Source organism: Eublepharis macularius, chromosome 14 (assembly GCF_028583425.1).
Source record: "Eublepharis macularius isolate TG4126 chromosome 14, MPM_Emac_v1.0, whole genome shotgun sequence".
In the NCBI taxonomy this organism is placed as follows: domain Eukaryota; kingdom Metazoa; phylum Chordata; class Lepidosauria; order Squamata; family Eublepharidae; genus Eublepharis; species Eublepharis macularius.
The window spans coordinates 61212453-61236277 of NC_072803.1; the positions used below are offsets into that span (position 1 = coordinate 61212453).

At 48.2% G+C, this 23825-nt stretch overlaps 1 protein-coding gene across 1 annotated transcript in view; it reads right to left on the minus strand.

Annotated features, from left to right (window-relative positions):
- Window positions 1-2415: 2415 nt before the first annotated feature.
- The window catches only part of GPR107 (G protein-coupled receptor 107), a 57278-nt gene continuing 35868 nt past the window's right edge, over window positions 2416-23825 (minus strand). Inside the window, exons 12-17 of the mRNA XM_054997232.1 lie at window positions 22619-22736; window positions 20356-20486; window positions 19558-19601; window positions 5652-5701; window positions 3788-3871; window positions 2416-2544 (exon numbers count right to left, since the gene is read on the minus strand). Of these exons, the coding sequence (XP_054853207.1) occupies window positions 2416-2544; window positions 3788-3871; window positions 5652-5701; window positions 19558-19601; window positions 20356-20486; window positions 22619-22736 (556 nt within the window). The remainder of the gene's footprint in view (window positions 2545-3787; window positions 3872-5651; window positions 5702-19557; window positions 19602-20355; window positions 20487-22618; window positions 22737-23825) is intronic.

Sequence of the window (23825 nt, forward strand, 5' to 3'; positions counted from 1 at the left end):
AGTCGGAGAAAACCGCCGGGGTCTGCGTCGGAACCGAAGGGCGCTCCGTCGGAACCGAGGTACAAGGCTCGGGAGCCGAAAGATGGCGATGCGGCCGAGCAGCAGGCGGAGCAAGTGGCAGAGTCGACGGCGCCGGAACCGAGGTCAAGGGCGCCGATGGGCCAGGCAGGAAGGGGGCGGACTGCTGGATCCAAGCCACGAAATCTTGCCAGGAGGCCACGTTCCCAAAGCCCGGGACAGGCTGCCAAGGAGGTAGAGCAGCAGGCACTGGAACGGATCGGTGAAACGGCGCCGGAACCGACAAGACTGGCTGCGCCGGAACGGAGGCCTCCGACGGGACCGGAGCAGATGGCAGGGAGCGTTCAAACTCCTGGAACGGTTCCGAAAAACAAGGGAACGATTCATAGTCGTCCGGAACCACCGGAGGAGGCGTACGAGGAGGCGAAGGGGTGTGCAGGAGACTCCTGACGTCCTCAGCAGGAGGGGCCGATCTGGGAGGCGAACCAGCCAACGATGTCGGGGCCGGCGATAAAGCACGGCTCTTGGCTTTCGACTTGGCCTTTGCCTTTTTTGGCGGGGGCTCCGAAGAAGCCGCAGTGGCCAAAGGCTTGGAAGAAGGCTTCGACGAAGCGCGTTTCTTCGCCTTCCGACTGGACGGAACACTCACGGAACCGGAGGTAGTCGAGCCCTCCGGAACGGGTGGCCCCGTCGGATCCGAGGGGAGCGGTTCCGGCGACTTACGCGGAGCCGGCGAGGGAGCGACAGAGCTGGGCTTGCTCCCGGACGATCCAGACGGTTTGGGCGGCAGAAGGTTGGCGTCCCAAAGGAAGGCTCGGAGCCTGGCCTTGCGGTCGTTCCGCGCCTTCGGGGTGAAGGCCATGCAGAACTTACAGCGCTCCACGACGTGCCCCTCGCCCAAACAGATAAGGCACAGGTCATGACCGTCTGAGTGGGTCATTTTAGTGCCACATTGCTGGCATTTTTTAAATAGAGAGGAATGGGACATGGTGGAGGCGTGTCCCAGAAAATGAAGCGATAACTCACAAGCGACGAACAGTCCGAAGACACGAGCGACAGCTAAAGAACCTTTTCGAACGGCGGCGAAAAAGGAACTGAGGGAATGCCGGGGACGTTCGGGTACTTGTACTTCAAAATTGGCGGGAACACCGACGCGCATGCGCGGTGGGCCCGAACGTCCCCGTCACATTTCTAGAAGCTAAAAGAATCTTCTCCGCGGCTGGCCTGCGCCTGCGCAGTCCCAATGTGGGGCTGCACAGAAGGACGACGACGATCTGCTTGTGCTCTGCTTCAGTATTGTTTCAGCTCTGTATCGGATTTCTGTTTGTTTCCAAATCTCTGCAAATTTCCATGTTATATACCCTATTGCAGGGGACTCCAAACTTTCTGAGCCAGCAGGCACATTTGGAATTCTGACTCAGTGTCGTGGGCACAACAACAAAATGGCTGCCGCAAAATGGCTGCTGCAGGAGCCGGAGCCAGCCACAAAACAGCTGCTACAGCTTACCTTCAGTTACACAGTGAAGATCCTTGTGCTGCGGAAGCAGCTTCTGCCAAAGCAATGCTTTGAAAAATCTGCACAGCCAATCGATACTCTAATGGCCAATCAGAAGCCATGCTTTGCAAAAGCCCTACCTGGCCCCACCCACTTTCTAAAAACACTTGGCGGGCCCATGGACACCACACTGGGGACCTGTGCTGTTACAGCAGAATAGATATGCCTGTGTATTGGCAACAGAAATCAATAGGGAATAGGGTTTGGGCCTTTAAGAACAGTCTTATGGAGATTACAGCCAGATACTCCTTTCTGCCCCTCTTCCCTTTGGGATGCACGGGACATAAAAGCCTTTTATTGCCCCTTTTCCTGTCTTTGTCTCACTAATTAATTCTCCCCAATGAGGGATGGAGGAATCCATCCTTTTTTACCACAAATCGTGAATGGATTTGCCTAAACAAAGTATTTACTCCGTTTGAACATGTCTGCACTGATAGGAACTGTGAGTAGAACTCATTTGAAAGCCACAATCTCTAATGTCTGCACATTGCAACTTTCCTAGAACCAGCTAAGTAGCTGCAGTATGGGGATAGGACCCCTGCCTTATTGCACTGTTTATTGAAATGTCTCTGCAGTTGCTTGCATTGTCTTACACTGAGTCATCTGCCTTGAGCCCCAATGGGAAAGGTGGACTGTAAGTACTGTAAATAAACAAAAGTTAGCTGAGAAGGAAGCGGGTGGTGCTCTTTAGATTTTCCAAGCAACCAACGGGCTTCCACATCAGCACGCCTCGCTCTGCCTCTGCCTCGCCACGCCCTTCGCGATCTCACACCAGCCTTTCTGACTCTGCAGAAGGTGCCCCTCGTGCCCAAGCTACTTGAATATGACCCAGCAAGGCTCCCTTACACGGCCTCCATGTCCAAGTCGTCCTCATCATCCTGAGAGAGCTGTAAGTAAGGGTTGTCCGAGGCAGGCCGGAACTTGTATCCCGTTAGGACAAAGAACACCAAGGTGGCTGTTTCATCCAGGACCTGCAAAACAAAGAAGGGAGACTCAAAAAAAGGTTGCTCTGAGGACCACGCAGCCCCAGGAAGCCATCGTTGACATACGAAACGGCCCTCTATTGCACACACCAGGCTGCCTTATACTGAATCAGACCGCCGGTCCATCAGCGTCAGTATTGTTCACTCCCACTGACGGCAGCTCTCCAGGGTTTCATGTACAGATCTTTTGCGTCACTTACTACTCGATCCTTAACTAGAGATGCTGGGGATTGAACCCGAGACCAGTGCATACCAAGCAGATGCTCTACCACTGAGCCATAGCCCCATTTCTCTACTCCAACTGGCAGCAATCCCGCCATCCCCCCCCCCCCAAGATCTGCTACCCAAGATGCTTTAACAGGAGATGCCAAAAACTGAATAGACTCTCTACGTGCAAAACAACTGCTCTGTATGCTAAATTCCAGGGTTTTTCTCCTGCTGTTTTTTAAAAAGGGTATGGCCCCTAGGAATGCATTCATGCTGCAAATCTGCTGAAAAGCCACATAACATGGTACCAGGTGTGGAGCGCTGCTTCCATTTTTGTTAACCAAGATGACCAAGGTTCTAACTCTCGTGGTAGCAAAATTATAAATGCACACTGGCAACGCCTGTTAATCTCTCAAAAGCGAGAGGACTAAGGTTTCTGGCCCATAGGGTCAAAACTTCAGTGTAATGAATTACCCCCCATCTCATAATTGCCAGAAAAATAATGAAATTGTGCCACACAGTAAGACGAGGAAGGAAGACTGCAGCAGATTTAATCTAGAGCAGGAAAAAAGCTTCCCCCCTCCGCCCCCATCTCAGACATTTTCCTATCAAAATGGCATTTCCGAAGGCAAAGAATTAAGCAAACGGGCTTGCTAGGACCAATCGCAACAGGAATGCTTAATTTTGCCCGCTCCCTGGGGCAGCAGTTCCACGGCCTTTCCTCAGCCCTTTCCGCTGTTCCTGATTAATGTCTGACAGGCTTCTTGCATGTGTGTGTTCTAAAAATCAATAACGCAATTATTTTTTGGTTCTTGCGTACATTCGTAATCCTGCAGCCATGAGAAGGGGAGGGGGAAGCCCCACCCACAGCAAAAATGCTGCGTTTGGAATATCTGTGTTAAGAACCACGAATTTCCACACTAGCTAAATCACAACGTGAAGCAGCCTGATAAGATCTGGGGTTTTGAAATTTTGGGTTCTTTTCTTCTTTTTTCAAGGAGAGGAGTGTCGTTGATACCAATACCTGATAAAGCCATTTCCACTGGAACGGAACGGCGATCCTGATGAAGATGGCAATGATCCGCGTGAAGTAAATGTAACACACGATCTGTGGGCAGAGGAGAACAGGAGTGAGAGGGTCAGAGCTTTCTTGTCCACAAGCACGTTATTCTGCAGAGAAATTAGATCCTGTGAGTGATCAGCCAGCCAGGAATGTCTTGCAAGCCTCAAACCATTTCATGAATGTTTGGGGCGGAACAAATGGAGACTCAGATCAATATTCATTCGAGTAGTCTCAATGAACAAACCTAATACTTAAATGGACAGAGCTGCTTACGTTTCAATCAAGCTGCATCATTCGGGTGCAGGAGATGAGAAGCCAAGCGCCCACGCCCCAAATGAAAGTTTGCCTGACAGTCGTATTCTTCTATCAAAAAGGGTCTTTAGTTCATCCTACTTGAATCTTTAGTAGAAACCCACTTTAGCCCCTATACGGGGTACCCAAGCAGTCTGCAACCCAGACTCAGGTGGGACATGCACAGCTTTACCGGTGGAATTGCTTCTTCTAACCCCCACCTAGTGTCTATCTAGAAACACTGGAGCAGTCATCTACTCATCACAGGGGCTTTCCAAGAGATCCCCCTGTTCCAGATACTGATAGGATGCAGACCTGCTTAGCTGCAGCAAGGTGGTTGCATCATGTGTGCGCCCCCACCACATTCTGGGATTAAGGACTCCCCCCCCCACACCCTTAGTTTCTGGTAAGGAAATCAGGAACTCATTGAATGAGGTGTTAAGAGCTTCCCCTCCATGACATTTGCTGTGTTGTCTGGAGCGATAATTTTGAGAAACAGCCCCCCCCCCGAAAGTATACAACCCACGAGGAGGAGGAATTGAGCCAGAGCAGGCAGTCAGGTACAGGGAAGACGGCTAGCAATAACAGTGATGTAGGGCTGGAGGGCAAATGACACAGCAGCTCTGCTGGAACCAAGCAGTGTCTGGATGGGGTCCCTCCTCAGAAAGCCCCCCCCCAACCCCACCACCACCACAAGTTCTGCAATAGAGGAATGGCTGGATATAAACAGCAGGGCAAGGATGAGGCCCAGTTCATATGACCAGTAGAATCAAGCTGTAGTTCTTCCTGGACTAGATGGCTTTTGGCTGCAGGTAGGGGTTGCAGCTGGGGTCCCCCCCCTAATACAGGGAGATTGGGTTGGTGCATTGACAGGCTGGCGGTAGAAAGGCTAGCCAGAAACCTTGTCTCCAGGGCTTTTTTTCAGCTGGAACAGGGTGGAAAAGAGTTCCGGCACCTCTTGAAAATGGCCACATGGCTGGTGGCCACGCCCCCTGATCTCCAGACAGAGGGGAGTTGAGATTGCCCTCTGCGCCACTCCAGTGGCGTGGAGGGGGGGCAATCTAAACTCCCCTCTGTCTGGAGATCAGGGGGCGGGGCCACCAGCCATGTGACCATTTTCACCGAGGGCAACCCACTGAGTTCCACCACCTCTTTTCCTGGAAAAAAAGCCCTGCTTGTCTCCAATATGCCAGTGCTCATGACGCAAAGCTCTCTTTTCATGGGAACACACAGAAGCCCTGACCTCCAAAATGCTTTCCCCAAAAGGCAACACTGCACTCTACAAGTGTCATCCCTGTGGTGGAGAACAGCATCCTGGGAGAGGACAGAGCTCTACTCTGCTAGCATTCCTGAATTTTAAAAAATTGAGTAGCGGTATATGCGTGGCTTTAAAAAAGGACCCTTAATTTTACTCTCTAGTCCACTTTTCAAGCAAGAACGGCACACGGGCAGGGTAGGGGTTGGATTAACAGTGCTCAAATATCCCCCCACCCCCACCCACAAAAGCCCTGCTCAGAGCAGGCAGGTTCCTTACCATGACATAGTAATGTTTAAACAGCTTCAGCTTTGCTAGGTTAATGGCAGCTGTAGAAAAAAAGAGCACACAGAACAGAAGGTTACAGACAGAAGAAGTTATTTGCAAACATGGCAACATGCTGACTGCAAAAATTAGCATTTGTATAGCACATTTCAAATGTTCAAAGCAAAGTGTCTGTGTTATCTGGGGGCTGACAGGCATATTACTCAGAATGCAGTGGTTGAATTCCGGACTGCTTCAGGGGATGGGGGGTGGGGGGCTGTAATTTTTGAATGCTCACCAACACTGGATACCTTGTATGCAGCAAGCTAAAGCACTGAAACAGAAAGGTTAGCAATAGCCCTTTCGGTAATATGTCACCTTACTAAACACAGGGAGTCCTCTTATGCAAGGAAGCATTAAAAAAGACACACCCTTGCCATACCTGCAGTGTGAAGTGGCGCAGCCCAGAATTCTCCCCCCACAACATTACAGCCTATGTACAGACTGGATCCCATTAATCCATATAAGCTTGTAAAGAAGGTAGTTCAGGATGATGTCTCCCCCAATTTACAGATTTTGGGGGAGCACTGAGAGACCCTTGCTAGCCTAAGGGCAACTGGCCAAGGTGACATTTGAACTAGCCATTTCCCTTGAAAACTGCTATGTTTTCAGTTCAGAATCTGTCCCAGAGGTCAACAGCCAAGACAAATCTGAAGCGTCCCTTGTAAATAACCAAGATTCTCTTCCACCAGCTCTGGGGCAGGGCAATGTATACCAGGCTTCTGGTGCAGTGGTTAAGAGGAGCAGGACTCCAATCTGGAGAGCCAGGTTTGATTTCCCACTCCTCCACCTGAAGCCAGCTGAGTGACCTTGGGTCAGTCACAGCTTCTCGTGCTCTCTCAGCCCCTCCCACCTCACAGGGTGGTTGTTGTAAGGATAATAACACACTTTGTAAACTGCTCTGAGTGGGTGTTAAGCTGTCCTGAAGGGCGGTATATAAATCGAATGTTATCTTCTTATTATTCTGTTAAATGACTCGCCCTGCCAGAAAACCAGCAAGCGGAGATTTCAAGGGCAAAACTGGGGAGTCTATGGAAAGTGGAGACGGAAAATGATGCCGCCTGGGGAAGGAAACAAGGATGCCCACACTGCAGGTTGAAGGGAGTGAAGGAGGACAGAACAGAAATGATCTGAAGAAAGGCTGTGTCTGGATTCTGAGAGACCACGTCCTTCATGGCGAGATACAGGAGAAGTCTTTTCTTCCATTTTAGCCTCACAATAACCCTGTGAAGTACACTCACACTCACACTGCCTTGCAACCTAAGATCACCCAGTGAGTTTCATGGAAGAGTTCAGACACAGATCTTCCCAGGTTTACAACACAACACAGCGATCTCCATAAGGTGTCTAATCTTGTTTATTTTTATTTACTTAACCATAGCCCTCCTTTCTTACCAAGACTCCAGACAATATACATATAAAGCACAATTTAGACAGCATAAGACATCCGACAAACAATGTAGTAAGATTAGGAGTACAGAACTGGAAACAATGCAGGTAAGAAAAAAAAGAAAAACGTGCCTAAGGCATGACTTTGCATAATGCGGGAAAGGCATTCTCCCATAGTCATATCATTTGGAATAATTGTGTGTGAATCCTGACGCACAAATGGTGAGTTGAGCAACCCTGACTGTTGGTGGCCACCAATAATGTGGTGCAGCTCCTGTGACTTCAATGAATATTCCATTACCTTTGGTCCACTGACCCATACAAAGAAGACAGACCCTTCTGCTATCAAGAGAAACATGTCTCTGCCCACATCAAAACCACCACCTTGCAAACAGCTAATATATAACAAGTCTCCATTCTCTTTGTTGGCACCTTAAAGTCAGGATGGAATCTTGCAAGGCAAAATTTCAAACATCATGTTAAGTTGCACATTTGAAGACCCGCCCCAAACCTCTTGAAAACTGCCATGTCACCTTGGAGAGAGAAGCCAACACTTGAACTCTACTTTTTTTCCTCCGCAGATGAGAAAACAGCTGGGTAAGGGGATCTGAGTGGATGGACAGTAGAACGGGAAAGGTGAATCAGCTCCTTCCACATTTTCGGGATACAATGCTGCTTATCAGTATGTGCCAAAGAGGAGAACATCAGGAAACTCTTCATATGTCTGTGTCACATTTAGCTAAGTCCCAAGTGTAACAATTTTGTAGGGTTCATGTTATCTTTAACTATGAAAAGATGGCATTTTCTATCAGTTTCTATTTCAGCTTTGATTATAGATGCAATATGGGGTTATCAGGACAGACGTGTGTTTCACTATTTTGTGCCACCCTGAGAAACAGCTTGGCAGGCTGTGCATTAACTAAACAAACATATGGATTATTCAGCAAGAAAAGCTTAGGGCCTGCCCAAATCAGCTTTACATCCTGAGATTCCCTGTGGGGGAAAAGCACAAACACCCCTCCTGCCATTCCAAGGCCCTGCGGATTGACAAACATACCACTTTTTTACTTTTTAAAAACCGTATTTCTACCAGAGGCTCAGCCAGTAGCTCCTGAAGGTTGCTCCAGGGCTACAGAATTCTCTCATCTTGGAAGTGCGTAAGAGTCAGGATCTCCAAGAAGCACGAGCAAAAAAGTTTGCTCCATTTCGCTTGAAATCTAGAGATGAGAGATTATGGAAAAGGCAAACCATCTCGGGTATTTTACTGGCATGCCTGTCTTCCAATAGAGCTAAGGAAAAGGATGGGTAGGAGGTAATGTTGGGCATAATGTTTTTTTCTTTTTTAAAAATTATTTTATTAAAACAAAAATTAGCATTGGACTGTAGAAAGAATATCAAAAGCAGACTGACTATATAACAGAAAGTAAGCTTAGACAGTTAACATACTATCAAACCGAAATATGTAACAAAGTATTAAAACTACTAACAACATAACAATAACCTTTACCTAACATTAAAGAGTAAACATACTGATACTGAAAGCAAGGGGAAGGATTCTGAGCATGTTAAGAGCTTCATTTTTTACAAAAGCCATAGGTCCCTAGGAAGCTGTCAGGAGCCGCACCAAACCTACATTAAGCCTGATTGTGCACGGCCCATTTTGCTACTGGGCTTGTGCTCCTTATTCCTCTTCTCCGGTGACCTGCTGCAACCGATTTTTCACCTGGCCATCACCAGTTCAATTCCCCGCCTACCCCCAACCACACCAGGGTTCCCAGTGGGAAATGAAATGAAAAAGAATATAAACTGGGTCGACGGGATAGGAAGTGGGCCTGAGTGTAAATCCTCCCAAACCTGGTACAATATCAAGGTAAAACTACTAGGCATGAGATGGTTTTTGCATACAATAAAGATTAAGGTTGATTCTAAAAAACATACAAACTGAAGGAACAATAAATCAGGAGGTGTGTGGGAATCCCTCACCCAGGCAGGTTTATATCGCTTCACCACAGCACACTGCCCCCGTTTTCATTAGGTTCCAGACTCAACAAAATCCTACTGACCTATCGCAACACTTCAGTACACTGAGTGTCCTTAACAAGGACATCTATGCCTATGCATGTGGTTATTTATTTCTCTTATATCCCAGCCTCTGCCCACAATGGAGACCAGGGCAGCTTACACTGTTCTCCCTTCCTCCAAGTTATCCTCATAATCATGAGATAGGTTAGGCTTGGAGTGTGTAACTGATCCCACGTCACCCAGTAAGCTTCCATGGCAGGGTGGGGATTTAAACCCGGTGATAGGGAATTTTAAAAAATAATTCTTTGCTGCCAATTATAAATTTCCCTACTACCACTTGCCCAAATATAATCCAGGATTCCAATCACTGTAATATAAAGAAATACGAGTTATTATTTCCAAATAAAGCTCAGATGCATAAAGAACAATTACATCAAAGAACCTTATATACCTTAGCACTAATTGTTTACAGGATAAAAGATCAAAAAGGTTAATACAAACTTCAGAATTTGTTTCCCAGAATATATGGCATCACACAAGCTTGAGTGACAGGACAGTCAGACCCCACTATAACGCAAACACCTCAAATCCCAGAGCCATACTTTATTATGAGTTCAAAATAATTCTGGGAAGAAGCTTGTCCAAGGCTAAAATTTTAGTTACGGAACGAAAACAAGAGGATTTTTACAATTTGAAAGGAACTTTCTCGCTTACTGTGAGATCGGGGTGACCTGCAGTTTAATCTCGGAAGTGAAGGAGAAAGAAATTGCCGCTAAGGCAGGTTTACCTCTTGTGTGGGTGTCTTGCGAGAATGAATGCTCACATATTAATTTTAGAGGAGGGGGTCCCCCCAAAACCCTTGACACCTGGGTCTCTCAGGTCCTAATCTGACTACAGTGCACCCCCTCAGATATTTTACACAACTAGCAGCCTAACACTCCAACCCTAACATTCAACCCTCCCATTAGCTAACTCCGCCTAGTACAGCCTCTGTCAATGGATTCAGAGCACTGCTCTGATTGGCTGCTGCATCTCTGGGGCACCTTTCTTAGCTCTACCTGTCACACCTTGTTGTATGAATGCAGGCATGTACCTTAAAGAGTTAACCCTTGGAAGGATTCTAAACTCTGGTACAGAAGGGCTGCTTTTAAGGGGAAGGGAGCTCCAACGAAGCAGCATGCCTGCATTGGTATGAAATGGGACTCTTGTTATGCTCTGTGTGGAAGGAGGGAGGCCCACCTCTCTGCACATTCAGGCTTAACATGCCTGGGCACAACCTTCAAATCACAGGCTGCTGTGCTCAGGCACAAACCCCAACAGATCTTTCGTCTACGTAAGTCAGGCTTCTATCATCATCTGAGACAGCCAGCCACCCTCTCCATCACAAAAGCAACCAGATTCCCTTGAGCGATCCTTCATTTTAGTCAAGCCAGAGAGCAAGTGGCCTGGACTTAAAAATGCTCATTTCCTAGAAAGGCTGTGCTGAGATTTCCTCCGAAAGCCACCATATCTTGACGGGAACAAGAATAGCGAGCAGCAGCAGATGGAACAGCTGGCAAACTTGGTTTGTGTTGCCGACTCAGGCAGGTGGTGGCAGGAACGAGGAGCATGGCTCCCTGTTGCTCTTGCGACCTTGCAGAGGGCGAAGGAGGCTGTGCTGCATTAGCGACCCTGGTGGCAAGCACACTGCTACAAATGTGCTTTCAGTACAGCCAAGAACTTCCCCACTGGTTGCCAGGAACAATTCTGAGAAGGCTTAAATGTGCTGCATGCGGTTTGCACTCTGGCTGGGGTACTTCAAGGAGACAGAGCCCTTATAGAAAAGATGCTTAATCACAATCCGCATTTAAATACCCTGCCTCAGCAGTACCACTCTAGGAGGCTTTACAAACACAGTTAACATGCGAACCTGTCAAAACCAGCAAGATTAAGATGCAAACGAGACGGCTGTCTATGACTTTCAGCTTCCCAAATCAAAACACTGCAGGGTAGCATGGCATAGTTGACAGCATCAGGAAAACGTGGCTTCAAAGCACACACTCTTGGTTTCACTGGGTGACCTTGGGCAAGTCAGGCATGCCAACACCGGCCTCGATCTCACCAGAGGGAGACCCAACTTGGAACCACTCACTTACCTCAATGCATAGTGTACCCAAGGCAGGAAAGCACCAATGCCGGCTCGTCTCCCCTCTAACTCATGCAACTGATTCATCAGGCCCTGTATTTGCAGTACTGGCATCTAGCAAAACCCTGCATGCAAGACTGATACTTTATTTAGCATTTACCATTCCACCCCACCCTCTCTAAATATATACCTTGAGACCAGGGCTTTTTTTCTGGGAAAAGAGGTGGTGGAACTCAGTGGGTGTCCCTTGGAGAAAATGGTCACATGGCTGGTGGCCCCGCCCCCTGATCTCCAGACAGAGGGGAGTTTAGATGGCCCGAGGGCCATCTAAACTCCCCTCTGCCTAGAGATCAGGGGGCGGGGCCACCAGCCATGTGACCATTTTCAAGAGGTTCCGGAACTCCCGTTCCAGCTGAAAAAAAGCCCTGCTTGAGACACAATAAAAGTGCTCATGAGAAAGAGATACTCTGCATCAAAGTGGGAGCAGAGATTGAAGATCTGAAGGTAACGAAGGGGGGAGGGACAGAACGAAGCAGTTCCATGTGTGGATTATCCTGTACTCCCTTCCCAGCAAACCTATGACCAGTGCAGTGACTTGAGTATGGGAGAGGGGCAGATTTTCAAACTCAAGGCCTTTGGAGTTGAAGACAAAAGAAGAGAGCAAAGATATGTCACACAGTCCACTCGTGACTCAAAGCTACCAGCCCAGTTATTAGATGCTATTTATTTTGGGGGACTTAATGGGTCATGATTCATGGGGCATGGTGAAGGGGAGGGGTGCGAGGAGGCTGAGACAGGGATGCCTTGTTGGCCATTTTAAGGAGCGTTTTAAAAATGGCCATTTCAGCTTTCCGAAGGAGCCCCTGAATTGTAGCTCTCCAACTCCAGTGAGCAAGTTAGCGGCACAAAATCAGCACAACAATTTAACTTCTGGAAAAAATGGCAGAAGAGTAGCTTTGCTTCCTTTCTGCCATTTTTTCCAGAAGTTGAATGGCCATGCTGGTTCTGTTTCACTCTATAGCCCTTTGCAGGGGTCATTTCGTAGAAAAAGAGCTGCAGGAACTCATTAGCATAATACATTAGCATATGCCACATCCCTTGATCGGGCCGAAATGGCCAGGATTTGGCTGCTGCCAGATGGGGGAGCATTCCCCCACCCAGCAGTGGCCTAATCAGGGCACTTGGGCCCCAATCTAGGCTGAAACAGGCCCAAAATAGCTCAAAATGGCTATTTTGGGCACATTTTGGCCAGGATCGGGCCCAAAACGGCCCAGATCGGGTCAGTGCTGGGCAGGGGAGGAGTCCCCCACCAGGCACCAACCCAATCCTGGCCATTTCGGCCCCAATCTCAGCAGAAAATCGTCTAAAATGGCCAAAAGTTGCCATTTTGGGCCTTTCAGGCCCTGTCAGGGCCGAAACGGCCTGGATCAGGTCGGAGCCAGGCGGCGGAACCCTCACCTGCCTGGCACTGACCTGGTCCGGGCTGTTTTGGCCCTGATTTGGGCCTCAAAGGCCTGAAAACAGCCCTTTTCGGCCAGGATCGGGGTTGAAATGACCAGGGGCTGGTTGCTGCCGGGCGGGGGTCACTTCCCCCACCTGGCACCAACCTGGGCCCAAAATGGCTGAAGAATGGCCATTTTGGGCCCCTTTTGGCCTGGATTAGGGACGAAATGGCTGGGATTGGGTTGGTACCGAGCAGGGGAAAGGTTTCCCCACCCGGCACCGACCCGATCCAGGCTGTTTTGGCTCAGATTCAGGACATTTTGGCCCCAATCAAGGCCTAAATGGCCCTCAAGTCTGGTGGGCGGGGCCAGTTGACTTGGGGGGAAATGCCAGAACCCCGTTCCAGTGCGTTCCCCCTCAAAATGAGCCCTGGTCCTTCCCCAAGAGTAGAAGAAGCAAAATCAGAGGAGAAAACATACTCAGACTCTCTACTCCAACTGGCAGAAGCTTTCAGGACAAAGAGGTCTTCCGCCCACCTGTTACTCAAGATCCTTGAAATGGAGAGTGGTGTGGTCTGAACTAGGGAAAGCGAAGCTGAATGACAGCCTTTATTCCAGCATGCAGATACATAATGATATCTCATTATGAACAACATGATCCTGCTGCATATCACATCGGGACAAGTTATCTTCAAGGATTTTAAACGGCCCTGAACTAAGACTGACCTAACCTGCCCACTACCATCTAGGCACATACCACCTTACACTTAACCACAGCATTCCTCTGTTTAGCTTAGAACGGCAACCTGACTGAAAGCAGCTTGCTAGGACCTCCGGCAAACGAAAATCTCTCTTAACAAGGGCTAGAGATCTTTTCAGCGGAGAAGTGTAGGGTTAAACTTAACCTCCTGAATGCAAAACATGTGTTTTCCCACTAAGCCACAGCTCTTTACCTAAGAGTAGACTGAATGTTATGAAGTTTATCCCAAATCAGACCTCTGACCCCATCTACTGCAGTAATGTCCACTCAGGTTGGCATCAAAGGGTCTTTCTCTCTCCTATGACCTGCTACCGGAGATCTCTTAACCTGGAATACCAGGGACTGAATTTGGGATTTCTGCATGCAAAGTTCTACCAATGAGCTCTGGCACCTCCGTGAAGGCCCTAGCATGCCCAGGAAAAGCAAGGTTTCCTTAGGGTTGTGGAAACCACTCACCCGTCACTTATGAAGAGTAGGAACCTACAGGTGAGCAGGGAGGAATAGCTTTTTGAGAACTGTGAACGTTGACTCTTGGGCCTTCTCTAGTCTAGATGAGCACAAAGGGAGCCTAACAGCTTTGTCCATGCTACAAATTAATTGCATATTTTTCCTGCATGCTTGCCTTACTGTGTTCAAACCACTTTACTTCTACACAAACGTACCTATTCCACTCTGCTTTTACTCAGTCACCTTGACAGGTACATTTCCCCTTCCTGGGCCCAGCATCATCTCAGATGTGGCTTCTTCTATTTCTCTTCCCTGCCAACTCCCTCTGGTTTTATAGCTTGCACCCGCAATGTTCCAAGCAGCATTGAGCAAGGACGGCAAAGTTGTGGAAACCAGAGTAAGCCCCCTCCCGCGCACACTCTCCAAAGTGCCTACCATCCTAATTTCACAACATTACAAGAAGACAACAGTAGAGGAGAAAAAAAAGATGCAGAAAGCAGAGAAAAAAGAGATCAAGTTGTTCATCTACGTTTGTTCAGTTAGAAGGCAACAGTCTACAAACTGTTTTGTAGACAAACAGTCTACAAAAGGCCAGATTTAAGCTGTGATGGCAGGGCTGAAGCTAAGGGTTAGAAAAATGCAGCTTTGTGCATGAATCTGGCAAGTCCCCATTCTTGCAAGCACATGATGTCCGATAATTCACCAGACCAATGGCCTAGCATGGCCCGCTGCCAGGCTAGGGAACCTGCAGCACGTTAGCTGGAAGCTGCTTGGCACTGCAGCTCCCTTGCTCCACCCTCAAAGCAGGGGCCCAGTGAGCCAGAGCACAGTGCGGGGGTTTCTTACAAGAAGCCCTGAAGTCAAAGAATGCTCCTTTTGCCCCCCCCCCCCACAAGTGCTAGCAGCCCAGCCTCACTGGTTGATGCGGAGCAGAACTGCCACTTCACATGCTCCTGAGGCAGGCACAGGAGGTTGCCAGCAGCTCATACGATGCGCAAAAACTATTGCTGCTGCTGCCCCAGAGCCGCCCCTGTAGCCAGCACAAACCCCATCTCTAATCTGTCTGTCTCTCTCTCTCACACACACACAGCCTGCCAATACACCAACATCTTCCCATGTTGACGTTGTACTTCATTTGGCACCCGGGGACCAAAAAGGCAGCCTCCCCTTGCTCTGCACACTGACAGGCAGCAGCTCGCCAGGATCCTAGGTCAGAGAGGCAAAACCAGCAACTCTGGACAACTGGGAGTTGAGTAGTATAGCAGTCCTTCTGGCAACCAGAAGCCATAAATGCCATCCATCCAAGAAGGAGGCCTGGATACAGCCTCTGGCAAATCAAACACGCAGCAACACCCTCCCCGTGGAATGGAAGCTCCATCAATTTCTCTATTCTCTACACAGAGATTGCTTTTTGGACTTCATTTGGATTCTAAGAAAGCTCTTCTCCCATTGTGTTCTTGCAGCAGCTTGCAACACATTAGAGAGATCACACATAATAGGCTGGATCCTGTGGATCCGTTCTGCTAGTGGAAGCAACTTCTGCTGGCAGAAAAAGCCCTCCCCCGATGCAAGACGCTTTTCTGAGAGTCCTGTGTCCTGTGTCAGGGGAAGGCTCCTTTCATTGGTGAGAAGCACCTCTGCTAGTGGAATGGATTTGCAGGGTCCAACTTCATACACAATAGCTGTAGAATCCTACTATATAAAAGGCAAGCCGTATTTGTGACGATTCACTTTTTATCCTTACACAGGCGCATAGCTGATGACTCTGGCCTCGAGGCCGCTGCGAAGCGCCCGCTTGCTGCTGGGAGGGGGCCCGCCGAATTGACGGCCTAAGCCCTCCTCCCCACGCCTCCCCTCAGCACCTTCCCACTCTGGCCTCCAGGTCGCTGTGAAGCACCTACTTGCTGCCGGGAGGAGGCCCACCAAATCAGTTTTCTAGAGCCCACTGTATTATTTTCAAACAACGGGCTTGGTTGCTAGTACAGAAATAAAAAGATCAACTGAAAAAATCCAACCCGTACAATTCTGTGCTGCTTTAAAGGCCAACCGTTGCCTCCTTGGATCTATACGCCTGCCTAAGAAGAAATGCTTAAGCCTGCCCTCTGACTAGTCTGGAGGGCATCAACCGGGGCAGCAACGCATTACAGAAGCTGCTACTAGCCCTAGATTGAGTTACTGGGTTGCTAACTTGCTGAGTTTTAAAAGGCAGGACCATCCTAATGGAGCATCTCCCCGGAAGAACTCCAAGCGTCCGGGAGAAGAGACAAGCATCCACACGGGAGGAGGCATCCTTTGATCGGTGCTTCTGTTTTCTATGGTGAAGGAACAAGCAGCAAAACTGGGCCTGGTTACTCTGCCTACACCTGCATAGATCACAGTGAGCTGCAACTGTTCCACTGTGATGTTCAAGTGCTTGGAAATAAGCAGGGCCTCGGGCTGAAAATCTTTGAAAGGCACTGCATTTGCAGATCCTATTTAAAGGGGAATCTCAGTCTCATGGATTGGTGTATATTTTGGCTGTTGTAGGGAAGTTTACCTGTAGCACATACAAAAATGGTGCCCTTTCTATGCAGCACAGCTGCCGACTTTGGGTCGCTGCACAAGGACTGGGGGAGGAAGTGAACGTTTTGTGACTTGGTTGTGCTGAACTTTGTGGTGTAGCCTGCAGAAGGCAGGAGGCGAGGCAGAACAAAAATAAAGTGTGCAGATGGCATCACTGCCCGCGCCACACTCACCAGGGATGCTAGTGAGGTCTTCACCCCAAAGCTTAAGCAGGGTGCCACCTACAGCTGCTATAAACAGGCTGCCCTGACAGGAGAGCAAAGCCCCCTTGCCCTGAACACCCACAATTCTTACAGTCAGAAAAGCACGGCTGCCTGAAGGACAGCCATCAGCAAACATAACTGCATAAGAACCTAGGGAATAAGCAAGGCAGCCATTCATTCTCCGCAAGCTGCTTCCCAGTAAGCCTCTCTTTAGAAAGGCAAATGAAGAACAATTTGATAGCCATGGTGGGACCTGACTACTTAAATAAGTCAGTGGAATGAATTGCATCAAGGTGATTAAAAACAGCAATGCGGGGGGCGGGGGGGTTTGATGGTTTTTCATTTGAAAATGAAATCCTGCCCTCAAGTCATAGCTGACTTATGGCAACCCCTGGGTTTTCATGGCAAGAGACTTTAGAGCAAGGGAAAATGAGACTATTACTTGTCCACTACGGGGGAGAAAAGACTTGCCTAGGATACAGAGATGTCTAAAATTTTAATTTAATTTAATTTATTACATTTATATTCCGCCCTCCCCGCATCAGCAGGCTCAGGGCGGATAAAAGGGCACACTTCAGCCAATTAATCATTGTAAGATCAAAGGACTCAACCTGTTATTTTCAACAGCTCAACGATCTAGTAAAGTAATATAAGCTACCTGGGTTAATTATGGCCAAGAATGAGCTAACAAAACAGAAATTGCCTCTATTGCTGCTGAAATATGCTCTGGATAGAGCTCTGGTGAAAGGACCCATGTAAAAGGGTCCATATCAGGGATACTGCAACATGGTTACCATCTCTACTCTGCCTGGGATACAGAGGTTATATTTTAACATCCTGCCTCCATGATTTTCGAGTAGTGTTATGGTACACCCTGGGATTCCCATCAAGGTCAGCCCAGGGAGAAGATCAGGAAGGGCAAGTTTGACTGAAAGGCCCTCATTACCAGCCATTTCCCCCTGCAGTACTCTTCTTTAGCTACACATGACTGCATTCCAGACAAGTCTCCCATTTCATGTCGGATCACTGGAGAGTTTCACAAGCCACAGCAAGCGAGTCACGCAGGCTGGGCACCACACCATCTTTTGTAATACACAAGAGTTTCTGTAGCTGATGCAGAAGTGGAAAAGTCAAAAGACCTGACTGGACCTCTGCCCTCCATCTTGGAAGACTGTGGTCAGGCCCAGGCCTGCTCTCCTCCTTGAAGAATGAACGAACACCCAGGCCCAGGGGTTAAAACCCCCAAGCGTACGTGGGAAGAGGAACAGCACGACGGAATGTTTGTAGCAGCCTCTGCCTGCTTAGAATCATAGAACCCTTCTGAGAGAATCAGTAAGGCCAAATGAACAGCAGCTCCCCCCAAACAAAGCTCATGGGTTCAATGGAGAGGCACTTTCAAGTGTTTTAAGATGGGGGAAGAGGGACAGAAATGTAAATTTTACAGCTTCTCTGTAAAATTCTCTCCCTGCCAAAGCTGTATTTCCCAGGGCTGGCAATAGTAGGGGGGTGGGGGGTGGACGAAAGCAGCTTTGAAACAGAAAAAGCAAATGCAAAATGCAGGAACGGCACCTCTGCACCTCCATTCCCAAAGGAGGGACACGCGCATGCGCACCGCCAACTGCACAGTGCTTAATAGCAATAACGGCTCCAAGCCACACTGTAATAGTGGGACTTTTAAACAACTGTGCCAAAAAGCGGCTCAAGCCGCTTCAGGCTGCCGTCGTTCGCTTGGCTGGTTTTGAGGGGCTGAGGTGCCGACTTGCTCGAGTGGGCCGCGAATGCCCCGTGGAACAAGGCCAGGCTGCCCACACAAATCATCCTTTGGGGCCTCTTGCTTATGATAGGCTGAAGGATGCAGAAAAAAATTATCCCTCCCTGAGGACCCACTCCTCCCATGCCCCCCTCTCCAGCAGGGTCTGCTTCACAGGTGTTGTTGCTGACACCAACCTTGCGGCCAGGCAAGAAACTGCCCCCTCCCATGCTACACCCACCCAGCTGGCATCTCGAGCAACAGCTCGGGCATCGAGCCAGCCCTCGATCCAGCCTGGGGGAGAGAGGCGGTTAATATCCCATCCATCATGAAGCTCACCAGGGGAACCGTGTGACGCCATCCTGACTTCCTTGAAGTATGGGATAAAGAAGCAATGAAAGAAACAAAGATCTGAAGCACTCTGAAAGCACTCCCCAAAACGTTGCTACGGAAAACATGACAGGATGACAGTCGGACCAGAACTCTTCTCCTGACACGCTGGCTTCCGATGTGCATTGGTCTGTTTAGAGGACCATTCGGTCCGATGATCCCCAGACCTCAAGTGATACAGCCTCGATCCACAGTGAGCCGCGAGAGAACCAGATTTCTGGCGGTGTGGCTAAGCACCTCTGCCACACAACTTGCAGATTCTGTTCTGCACTCAGCATCCACCTGCTCCTTCCCCTATGATTCCCTTTGCTACAAGCCTCTCCTAGCATCCTTGGCTCTGCCAGTCCCGCTTCCTCCTTCCCTTTTTGCACCTGTCTGGATCCGCTTTCTGGAATTGGCCGTGGCTGGCCTTTCTAATTCTGTTCTGGCCCTCAGTCAGGTGCTTTAACCTGATCCAGAGATCCACCCTGCCTTCCAAAGTCATACCCATAAAAATAGGCACAGTTCATGACCAAAATGGGAGTCCGAGACAATGGTTCCTAAAGACAGGTGGTGGATTTATGACGTCACCAGGAAACCCGAGTATGTCAACCGAATGCAGAGCAGGCAGGCAAACCTTTACATTTAACCCCACCCCTGCTCCCTGCTTCAAAGAGGAGAAAAACTGAACCAAAAATTGCCAAGATCTTTTGGCCTGTTGTGAAATTTCTTCACTGGCTTCATGATTTTATATTATGCACAGAAGGAGCAAAACAAAAAGGATTCACTTGCCTTTGCCGTCTGTTGCAGAAGCCTCCTGTAAGTGTCTTATTGACCTAGAACAAAAAATTAGCGGAGAGTTATCACTACGGATCTTCGCTTCCATCTGTCAAAAGGTGCAGAGGTCCTTTCAGGTGCTAGTTAAGCCTGGGGCGCCCTCTGCTGGCTAGGAAGACTGGCTGCCAGATCCTAGGTAGGGGCCTCAAATATCTTGCAGGCTTACAAACTGAAACTCCACAATCCAGAACGTGAAGATCGCCAACTTAATCGGGAACGTGTTAGGCAAGGGTACGATACTGACAATTATACTTTGATTTATCAGGCAACAATTTTTGTGGAATGACAGCAGAGGCAGTACCTGCTTATCCTAAACGGTGCAAAATTATGGCACAGGAGAAGGAGGGGGACAGAGGGATTCCTGGGATACTGTCATTTGATGACATTTCCAAGAGTTTCACACAAACATATGAAGCTCCTTAGACACAGTCAGTCCATCTACCTCAGCACTGGCTGCTCTGCTTAGCAGCAGCTCTCCCGGGTCTCGGGCAGAGGAAGAATCTTCCCCAACCGTTGTCAGTGGAGATCCTTTAACTAGAGATGATGGGGATTGAATCCGGGACTCTCTGCATAGAAAGCAGGTAGTCTTATTTCCTCCCCCCCCCCATACCCATCTGCCTCCACCCACACTATCAGCAGGGAAAAATTCTTTTCTAAGCAGGAACCAAGACGGTCACATCGGCCTGGGTGGATGTTTGCGCTTCCCTCCTGCTCTCAATCAGAAGCTTCAGTGCTTCACTAACAGCAACTCACCATAAAACTGGAAACAGGATGGCCCCACAGCAAAGCAAGTCTACCAGGAAAAGGATCTCTTTCCACAGGCTGTATTCTGTCGTGCCTTCTTCTGTTGACTCTATGATGATGTAGGCCACATTTGCCAGGACCTTGTGACATAAAAGAGTGAGGCATTTTCAGTATGAGATTAAGGACACCAAGAACCAAGACAGGAATACAAAGAACACTTGAAGGCATGCTGCAATTCTGCAGGAGCAGAAAGAGGGATTAGAATTCAGGTTGCTGAGAATCTCAAGTTTATTTTTTAAAAAGAAGCAAGTTTCTAGTCCTCATAGGTGCAGTATACTCTACTGCGTAGAAACAACATCTAGTGACATCCAAAAAGCAAGAATAATTGTTGAATAAGACTTCCAGTTGTTGGGGCTTCGGTGCCCTGCATAATTTCTCAGCCCTCGCCATGACTATGCAGAACTGTGCAATGCAAGTAAATTTTGCTAGTAAATACAAGTTACACAATAATTTATAGAGGTCACAGATCTTTGCTTTTATAGTGCAGAATCTGGACTGTTTACATGGAGAAGGGAAGGCTCTGGCACACTGAACACATATTTACTGAATGACCTACAGACCTGTTACTTTCCAAGAGCCTCCATCACAGCATATACATGCTGCAAAGAATCTACATGTCTCTGCTGTAAAGGGTTCTCTGGGAATAGGAGTACGCCCATTCAAGACTGGCCACTGCTGTAGTACTTGGGATCTTTGACTTTGGGAAGGTGGATGGGACCAACTGCCAACAGATTCACCTGCACAAGGAGACTTCTGAAGTTGCAGAAAAGTGAGGTTTCAAACAATGCTTTTAAGATGTATTGTCGAAGGCTTTCACGGCCGGAGAACGATGGTTGTTGTGGGTTTTCCAGGCTGTATTGCCGTGGTCTTGGCATTGTAGTTCCTGACGTTTCGCCAGCCACAGCTGCTGGCGAAACGTCAGGAACTACAATGCCAAGACCACGGCAATACAGCCCGGAAAACCCACAACAACCAATGCTTTTAAGGTTTCCTGGCAACACCCGCTGTGTAGAACAGCCACACGTATACATGCCTGGCCTGAGCACTTTGGTTCAGGCTTGTAAGTTCTCACAGGCCCAGTTCTGGCTTGCCCCTCTGAGAATGGAATAAACAGGCTCCTTAATTAAGTGCACCTGCAGCCTGTGGTTGCAGACCAAGATGTCCTTGGGTGGAAGGGAGTCTCAGCTCTGCTTGCCCTTCCTGCTTTCTCAGGCCTAGCAACACCGATATCAAAGTGTGCCCCGACTGGCTGAGTCCTAGAAAAGATGGCTCCTTACAGCACACGGGATCACGCTCTCTCGCTTGGACATCTGGCTTGGCCATTCTACTGCAACCATTATTCTATTAGTATGTGAGAGACTTTGCTCCATCGTCAGGTCCTACGATGACCAGAGCACAGTTTTGGACTCTGTGAGTATGACCCACCTGGAAGCTTCAGAGAAATTCAAGTATGTCTAGTCAGACAGTTTTAGCCAGAATTAGGAAAGCTGTTGTTATTTTATTGCCTTTTGCTTGTGCCTTCTGATGTGGTTCCTGCTTTGGACACACTCTCATGAATTAATAAAGAACACCTACATTTAAGCCGGTGCTTGGAGTTTCTGACCGCTTGTGTGCATGTTCTCCCAGAACAAACCCGGAGACTGTGAGGTCTTGATAAATCAGGGGATCTCAACCCCCCAGAGTGCTACTAGGGGTCTCAGCGGCTGTGCACCAGCGCTTTGGGAACAGTAGCTGGGGGCTGAAACTCTGGTTGAGAGCCAGTTTGGTGTAGTGGTTAAGAGCAGCAGGACTCTAATCTGGAGAGCTGGGTTTGATTCCCCACTCCTCCACTTGAAGCCAGCTGGGTGACCTTGGGCTAGTCATGGCTCTCTGGAGCTCTCTCAGCCCCACCCACCTCACAGGGTGTTTTGCTGTGGGAATAATAGTAACATACTTTGTAAACCACTCTGAGTGGGCATTAAGTTGTCCTGAAGGGCAGTATATAAATCGAATGTTGTTGTTGTTGCTGCTGCTGCTGTTATACACCCACCTTCCCCTGCATGCCAATATTTTGGACTATGCAACGTACTTACACAAGCAACTGCATACGGCATGCGAACTGCAAAAAGATGGCCGCGTCCATGTCACCCTACCAATGTATACACACAGCACTCCCTTCTTAAAGGGGAACTGGGGGTGAGGAACAAATGCTAGAAATTTCTACTGGCCTTACCTGCAGTGGGATGACAATCATGAAGATTTTCTTGTCCTTATCAGAAAGAATGTGCTTAATAAAGGCCCAGCCGGTGCCAATGAGGGCGATGGTGATGAATAGTAGGGCGCCTTTCAGCCTGGTTTATTAAAAAAAAGAGTTATTTCAAATTATGTAAAACGTACATAGCCTGCCTTCTTTCAGAACAGAGCTCCCTTTCAAAATGTGTTTGAAATATATACTGACTTTTGTTTCCAAACCAGATTTAATTAGTTGAAGAACTTGATATAAGGATGAACAGTGGGTGCCTGTCACCTGACGTTCCATGTCTGCCTTTTTATCAAAGAAAACTTTCCCTAGCAGGGTCTGAAGTTGCAGGATTAAAGAAAGATGCCCAGTTTAAAATGAAGTTCATGTCTGTTCATTACAGTGTTTTCCTCTGGTCTGAATCTAGAATTAGCCCTTCTAATATAACCAAGCTTAGCATCTTGACCTAGAGCAGGAATGGCCAACTTTTATATTCTTGATAAGGTGTTGTATTTTACAGACCGTTCAGGGACTAGAAGTGTATTGTGCTACACAAACTGACCATAATGCGTTTGGTGTCGTCTTTCCTTTAAGAGGTTCTCAGTTTACAGAGCACGACATTCCGTACAGATCCGTACATTTACAGACTACATACAAAACTAGAAGACAGATGAAATATCTTACAGTGAGACAACATTTTTTGCTGCCTGGTGAAGGAAGCTGTGGGCAAACATTTCACTGCTATCAGGATTCAAATTTGCTTGGGGACCACCTTTCATAAAATTAAATTTCAATTTCTCTTTTTTCATGTAAGAATTTTCTCCAAATAGCTTTGTTCTGAGAACAAACCGTCAACTATAAACTAAAATTTTACTAAAGATCTGTCAAACCAACAAGTAACAAAACATGTAAGAGACCAAAAGGAAATGCAAACAAGGCAGCTCAACCAAGAGCTTGATGCGGTAAATGGTCTTTGCCTGGCACCTAAATGCCAGCAATGAAGGCAGTTGCCAGATGCGATGATGGAAACTATTCGGTAGTGCTGTGAAGGCCCTACCCCTAGTCAGAATGCACCTCCCTTCTGCTGCTTGGGGGAACCTAGAAAATGGCCTTTAGAAGTGGTTTTGTTCAATGGACAGGTGACTGGAGAAACAGGCAGAGTTTTATCTCATTTCCTGTTGAAGGAGAGTGAGAAAGAGCC